General features: G+C 37.1%; 1 protein-coding gene across 1 annotated transcript in view; it reads right to left on the reverse strand.

The window, feature by feature from the left end:
- Positions 1 to 268: 268 nt before the first annotated feature.
- ITGBL1 (integrin subunit beta like 1) overlaps positions 269 to 8,111 on the reverse strand; it is a 290,113-nt gene continuing 282,270 nt past the window's right edge. The window contains exons 10-11 of the mRNA XM_019529696.1: positions 4,997 to 5,110; positions 269 to 3,332 (exon numbers count right to left, since the gene is read on the reverse strand). Of these exons, the coding sequence (XP_019385241.1) occupies positions 3,241 to 3,332; positions 4,997 to 5,110 (206 nt within the window). The 3' untranslated portion in view covers positions 269 to 3,240. The remainder of the gene's footprint in view (positions 3,333 to 4,996; positions 5,111 to 8,111) is intronic.

The following is an 8,111-nucleotide window of genomic DNA, read 5'->3' on the forward strand; positions in this document are numbered from 1 at the left end:
GACTCACCGCTCCTGCGGCAGCCTCAGGGCTTTTGCGGGCTCATCTCCCCCTGCCAGCAGGAATGGTAATTCCAGGGTTTTTCTCTGTGTTTTTTTTTTCTAAATGGGTGGGAGCTGGGGTGGGCAGGAAAGCCATGGCAGGGCTGGGACAGTGGGGAGGGAGATTGGGGGGCTTGTGCAGAGCCCCCCATGCAGCATGGAGCAGTGGGAAACAGCGGAGATAGCCCCCTGCCCGGCAGCACCCACTGAGTCAGGGCTTTTTTTCCCCCAAAGTGCCAGGGTTGGTAGGGCAGGCAGGGGATAGGCCTGGGTGATCCGGAGATTTGGCAGTAGCCAAATCTCAGAATTATATTCAGCCAAATTGATTCAGAATAATGATTTGGATCACCGTACCACATCACTGTCTCCAAATCGGAAGCAAATACTAGCCACTTCACAAAGGCCTATTGGTTACCTTAGTTTGTGAGGGGTAATGAGGATTATACCAATAAAAATAAGAAACAGAGTAAAAATTGTAAAGGTAAAAAGATATCCATTTCAATTTTAGTAGTCTTTGTAAACATTGTGAAGGCATATAGTACAGTGTTGCTTTCATAATTTACATTCTAATTAACCATAGGTACTCTGTCAACATTTTCTAAAAATATTTCCCTGTAGTTACTTGCTTTTATCAAACAATTCAGATGAAACTTTTGAAATACTAAGCTTATACAATCCACCTTGTCCCTAAAACTTAAAAATGAACTAGTTGGGAAAATGTTTTAAACTTTTCCTACTAGACATAAGAATTACTGACATTTCTTTTAGTTTACAAACTTCAAGGAAAAGTAGAACCCAAATCACTAAGTAAAATACATCAAAGATTATATATGATAATGAGATATTCAGTAATTTACAGCCTGTAACACCAATTAGGAACATCTTTTCCAATCCAATGTAGTACTTGACATATCACGCTTATCTAGTGTACTTACATATCTCTGTGTGTAATAGAAACAAACCAGTCAAAACATCTATTAGATCTTGGTAAATAATATTAATTGTCTATTTTCTATTATCAGTACCGCATACAAATGGAAGGAAGGAAGTTAATTATGCCTTCAGCCTTAAAATTTTGACTCAGTAGAAGCACCCACATCCATAAAATATTGATTATTATAAGAGGTTTAGAGCTGTAGTACTTTTAGGAATAAATAAAACCAACACGCTTGTGTTCACCAATTCAAAAGACCAGGGTTGGTGAAATGCATATATAATAAAATACATATAGTCAGGCCTGTTACTCTCTACACAATTTGAAGGTTAGAGCTATAAAATCCCAACTATTTTTTCAATATTTATTTTACTTTAAATTTTCTTTATACTGTATGAATACATTTTAGAACTCTGCCTTATTTCCTAACAATAGCAGCTTTGGGTTGGTTTTTTTTCTCAGTATGCTGGTGTTATGCAAAGACTTTTTGAGGTGACTGTGTTGTCTCCCTGAGAAGTGGCATTTCTTCTTCTTCTTCTTTGTCTTCTTTTTTCTTTTAGAAAAAAAGATAATCAGGTAAGATAAAGAATGGGAACAAAATAAAAGTGGGAACAGAATGAAAATGTGTTGAAGACTATTCAGTCACTGCATTAAACGTTTCCATGCTTATAACTATTACATGCTCTGTACTGTTGTCTTTTCCTATTTCATCTGAGTCCTTTCTATAAGAAAATAAATTTCTAGTGTCATGATGGAAATACATTTTTTTCAGCTGAAAACCAGGTTCCTTCATTCTGAGTCCTGCATCTCTCTAACAGACTGAACCATGATCCCGAATTCACGATATTACAGTTTGATATTAAAAGAAACATTGAAGTCTTTTTATTGCTTAATCATACTTTTGAGATGTAATCACTAACTTTTGAAAAGAAAATGTATGTATTTTTTTTGCTCTGAAAAATTCAAGGGCTGCCAAATTTACATGTACAAAAAAGAAAAGGAAATGTAAATAAATTAGGGAAGTCCCAACACTTGTGCATTTTTTTCATAATTCAATGTGAATTTCACACTGAACATTTCACCACTGGAAAAAAAAATAAAAAGTTTGTTCATTCCACTGCATTGTTTGTATTTACTGTTTTAAAACATATATACTTTTTTGCCATCCTCTGAGTGTGTTTGGCTGACTCCTGTCTTCCATACTAAATAACTGACTTTCCAATTCAGTTGACCTTTCGACTCCCACTTTGCACAAAAATAGTGAAATTCAATGGATACGTGACAGTGTAATCTGTTCCTAAGCAGCAAGTCCTAATAGAATACAGAATTGGCATCCTAAAAGTTAACATTTCATTTGCTTTACTTTTAAGATTACTAGATAAGTGAACATAAATAAAACAGTATGATGAAAGTACATACAAGTTAATATATTTATTCAAAATAACAAATCATACAGTTTATCTTCTCTGTTTTTAATTTTTTTTATAATCTTAAAGAATATGCATTTCAGAGTACTGGAGTATGAAGACTAAATAACCATCTTACTGACACAGAAGCCACAAAATTATGTGTTTAAAAAATGTGCTCTGTTCTAGCAATGGGGTCAGGTTTCATAACTTCTGTCATTGATCTACCATATGTGGCAGATAGTTATTTGAATCTCAGTTAGACAAATACAATTCTCAGACAAAAATTAAAAGCATTAAGGTTTTGATGAGTAACTTACAGCTTCTCTTGTTATTGGAGCCCTGTCATAATCAGAATAAATAGAAGGGAATCAAAGGTCAAATGAAATATTTCACAAACGCTATCAAATTCATCAGAATTGTTTTTGCCAAATATCCAACTATATTCTTTTTTCTTAATGTCATTATGTAGCAAAACTGAGATTGGAAAAAGTAGATTAGGCAAAAAAACTGCTTTTGTGCTACTTCCATCAGGCACTATTTAAGACCGATTTTAATTTGACTATAAACATTTGACTACAAGCAAAATTCCCATGAACTCCCAATAGGGGTTGGGCTAACAACCTTAAAATATTTTATGGCCAAATTCTGTTCCCATTGAAGCAATGTTAGATTTGTCATGGGCATCTTTAGGAACAGAAGCAGGCCCTTGGTAGGGTGCTCTGAAATACAGATGTAGTCTGAGTATTTCTAGTGGTTGCTCTATGTCATTTGCCTTGCATTTACATGTTCTAGCAGCCTAAAAAACAAACAAACAAAACACATGAAACAACCATTAGTCCTTGATGTTCTTTGTTGTAGTTAAGGGTATTCTGTCCCAAGCCAGATTTCACACGCATTTCCATTCCATCCTTCCCAGCACTCACAGTTCCCACAGCTACATACACCATTGCCTAGAACAGAGTAAACGGGATAATTACCATAATTGAAATGTACTACATTAAAATGTGTTGTTATGGGAAGTAACAAGCCATAATAAAATAGTTTTATTGTCCCTTTACATATTTTTCTGTAGAGAGAGCACTTTACATTTGATTAAGCAGCAGCCAAAAACCTACGCTTTCAAACAATTAATGGCATCTTTTCAGCAATACCATCAGCAGAATAGTAAATATTGTAATTATGCCATCATGATTTGCACCCAGCTGTTTGTGCTTTGTGTTCACACCGCACCTCAAGGTGTGAGGAAAAACTAAAGCTATTTTAGCTAACATTTAAAAACACATGCAGCAAACTGAATGGTAATACAAACAACGCTTTATGATTCTCTGATACAAAATGGTGTCTTTCATATTTTTACTAAGGATGTATCAATATCTGTTTGCGATGAGAAGGTATTGTCCTGCTTTGAAGAAGGGAAACTGATGCATGGAGCATTAAAAATGATATATTCAAACATTGCCTTTTGATGCCCAGTGTAAGACAGCTATGTCCTGGTTTTCGTTAATTTCAATGGAATTGTGGTAATCAGCACCTCTTAAAAATAGGTCTCTAGGTACCTCACAATGTTGAGCACCCAAATGCAGGGAACAGTTGTAAATTTAGTCATCCAGGTGATCAATGACAGATTTGTGAACAGAACCCAGAACAGCTGATTGATTATATTTCTCACGTTATAATCATTAGAGATTTTTCCTACCCCTCCCTACTTAACAGAGATGTTGTTCTGACCTCTACTATTGTAGGTATTAGTTAGCAGGAGAGCACTGCTCAGCAAAGAGTTTCCTAGGTGAATAGACACACAGACTGTGGTCTAAGATTTTCATTCTGGAATACCCACCAAGTTAATATAACAGTTCACATGTTTCTGCTTGTCACTAGATTTCTCTCTCCCTCCCCTGCTACAAGAAACTGTTGGAAATCTGTTCATTTCCCTTTGCATCTGCCATCTAAACCCTCAGACCTAAGATAGGTGGAACAGGTTTAATCAGCAGCTATCATGTTACAAGAAAGACTGTCAGACATCTTAGCGTCCCTGAGAGAATTGTGCGGATACAAGGGAACTGTATTAGCAAACATGGCTGTTATTCTCTTTGTAATATAAGCACCTGCTCACACTGTATTACCAAAGATTACAATTTGAATGCATTAACATACATCTATTATAGCAAATTAAATAAGAAAGGGGCGAGCCATACAACTTGCTGAATTACTAATATTCCATATAGTGTATTCCATATAGCAATCGATACCTATATCTATATAGCTATAGGTATATATGGATTACTGTATGGAATACACTGTATGGAATATTTGTTATATATCTATTTTTTCCAGGAATAAATGGACAAATGCCGTTTCCTCCTCTGACTGAATGTCACAAATGATTTAGTTTTTGTAGTTCATGCTTTGGTTTTCAATTCTTATTATGAACTGCTAAGTTGTGCCAATTTATCCACAGTACACAAAGAAGCATTCCATTAACGTCTACAATGATTTTTAATAATAGGAAAGTATGACATCAATGGACAAAGAACAGCTTGGGTTTTGTCTCACTTCAATTTGCATTTATGCAGTCAGCTTCTCAAGAGCAATTAAGGGTTAGTCTGTACTGCACCTGTGCAAATGAGACCATCATGTTTGTCGCAGTCTCTGTCATCACATTCACAGAATTCCCCTGAAATATACCATTCCTGGGGTGAACAGATGCACTTTCCACAGTGGCAGGAACCTGAAATCACAAAGATGATCATTTGCAGTTACAGTGCAATAACCCTTTTCAGTCTGGGATATAACATGTCAGACATGCACACAACTGCTATCTAGCAAGCTATTGTCTAAAAGATGATAATCAAGATAAAAGCTTATTGAATAAAAGGGTCCTTTAGAGGTGAGTTGAGTGTGAAGTGGTGTTCTGTCTAATGCCTTGATTTTGCTATTTCATTTAATCATGACTCACATTTAGAGGTTTTTCCTTTTGTTCCAGAAATCCACAATCACGCCTACGCTTCCCAGTAGCTATTCTGCTTTGTGCCTAAAGAAGCCAAAATCACTCGTGGGCTAACAGTAGTGAAGTTGATAAAATTGTTTCCAGAGTGAAAATGGCCCACTATGACCAAGGCACAAAGGACAAGATCCACAAGTGGATATAGGCACTTAAGTAAAAAGTGGCTCTTCAAAGCCCCCCACTCCTTCACCTGAAGCTGTTCCACTTTGTACAGAACTAAATATTAATGAGGCCAGAGGAAAAACAAAGTGTGAGCTAGTGTAAATGACTCTATAGCCTAGTGGTTTAGACACTTACCTGGGAGGTAGGCCTGAGTCCCTGTCCCTGCCCTAAAGAATATTTCAGAGGTTTCAGAGGATCACAGAATGGTAGGAAAGCAGGGCTGAATGTGAGATCTAGTCTGGATCCTGCTCAAGGCAGGATTGTCCCTTACAAAACCATCCCAGCCAAATGTCTGTCTAACCTGCTCTTGAAAATTTAGCTAGCCTGTCCAATGCTTGATCATCCTCATTGTCAGAAAGTTCCCTCTAATCTCCAACCTAAATTTCCTCTGCTGCAGCTTGGGGCCACTGCTCTTAGTCCTGTCCCCTGTGGAGACAGAGAAAAGCCCATCTCCATCCTCTTGATAACTGCCCTTCAGGTATTTGAAGACTGTTATTAAATCCACCCCCACCCGCTTTGGTCTTTTCTCCAAATTAAATAAACATCATTCTTTCAGACTTCCCTCATAAGTCTTACTTCCGAGCCCTCTAACCTACATTCAGCAGAAAAACTAGCCAGTCTATCTGGGAAAATGAAGCCCACCTGAGTAACCCATTTCTGGGCTTCTCACTGCCCTACTCCCGAAAGTCCAGTCCCTTAACAGGATTTCTCAGCACTCTGTCTCTCTTGCTCCCACTATGTGTGATGGCTCACTTTCTCCGCAGGGTTTTCTCTCACAGCTGTGCATTACATTGCTTTCTGTTCCTCCGCCACCTTTCCCATTTCCAAGCAAGTCCTTATCTTGTTCTTTCCATAACCACATGTGGATGATTACTCCCCAACACCCAGGTACTAGCCTTTCTGATTACAAGTTAATTGGTGGCTCCCTTTTTCCTCCCTGCCACCTGCTCTCTGGCTAGTATTTCTTATTTTGCCCTTTCCTGACTTGCACAGTGACCATTATGAAGAGTCTGATCCTTTTTCATAACTGGAGCTTCCAGTTCCCTGTTACATTAGGAGGAAGAGTTTTTAAACTCCCCATGCAAAATAAAATATAAAGTTGCATAGACCTTCAAAAGAGCATGTTCTTCTAAGTTATCTGGACACTTTTGAGCATCCCATTATGTCACCTTATTTTAAGGGTTTCTCCTTAATTACGGAGTGCCACAATGTGTATAATGGCTGTAGGAAGCACATAAAAAGATATATTCCTACTCCCTTATACATGAAACAGTGTAACAAATTGAAGTCTCAGGATGCTTACAGAAGGCTCATGGAGACAACGATCATCTCTCTATTAACTTTACTGGGTTTGGGATCAGTCCCATAGTAAAAATTCCAAATAAAAGTTTTCCTTCAGATGCTGGATGGTGTATATCAATTGCATTTTCCCCAGAAATAATCTCTTTTGCTACAAATCTTAGAGGTCTTTGATCAGTACACTCAATTTCTAATTTATTATCACTTCAAATGAGCACAGCTACTAAACCTTACTATAACTCACTAACTGATTTATTTATAGTAGAACAAGCTGAGTTAATGTACTAACTAATGTACCGCATTATTTTAGGAAAATGTTGCCTGTAACAGTAAACTACTGGACTCTGCAACTACGTACTAAGTGACTTATAGTTTTAATGCTTGGGAAGTGCAAAATTCATTACAGCACCTATTTTTTCTGTGGTATATTATAATTGTCTATTAAACCATGGATATTAGAAAATAATGTCTCTACTTCCAAATGTACATGGTCCATTACAGAAAGAGGCAATTGGGGCAAATACATATGGTAAGAAAATCTCATATTCACAATAAAAATAAAATAATTTATATCGCAAGACCTATTTAAGATTAATATAAGCCAGAAGTCTCTTTTTACAAAATCACCTACAACACACCAAACTTTTGATGCTGAAAAAGCATAAGCTGATGCCAATTTTATCAATCAGAAAAATTTAGAAGAAAATCATCCTGCTAGAAACCTGAGATGACCCATCATAAAGACAGGTGTCTTAACAGTATATGCAGAAAATACAACAAACGTAATGGAAAAGGAACCAAAGGAAAGGAGGCTCCAAAATGTAGCAGTACGCTACAAGAGTAAAAAAAGTGAAGTCTCTTTCTTGCAAGGAATGTACTGCTTTGGGAGCCTCCTCAGTTTAATTAAAACAGCCTAATTAACTAGGGGTAGCTCCCTTGGCTTTCTAGCCAGGGCCTCCCTGATCCTTTTTTGGCTCATAAAGTCAAAGTGTAGAACAGTTTCAGCAACCATCTGCAGTCCTGTATCCACTGCTGATGAAGCAGCAGCCTGGTGGGTGTTGCTGTTTTCATTGGTGAGAATTTTTACTACAAGTGATGCAGTTAGCGAACAAAGGTTTTGAAAAGTGATTAGTAATTTTGGTGGTCAGCCTGCCCTATATTAAAAGGACTTAATTTTATTAAAGTTTCAAGCAGTCATTCTGTGAGCATCAGGACCTTTTTATAAATTTGAAGGTAGACTCCCCAAAAACTGAAATACCCAAAG

The sequence above is a fragment of the Crocodylus porosus genome, unplaced genomic scaffold, assembly GCF_001723895.1.
Source record: "Crocodylus porosus isolate Cpor-Errol unplaced genomic scaffold, CroPor_comp1, whole genome shotgun sequence".
Classification (NCBI taxonomy): Eukaryota; Metazoa; Chordata; order Crocodylia; family Crocodylidae; genus Crocodylus; species Crocodylus porosus.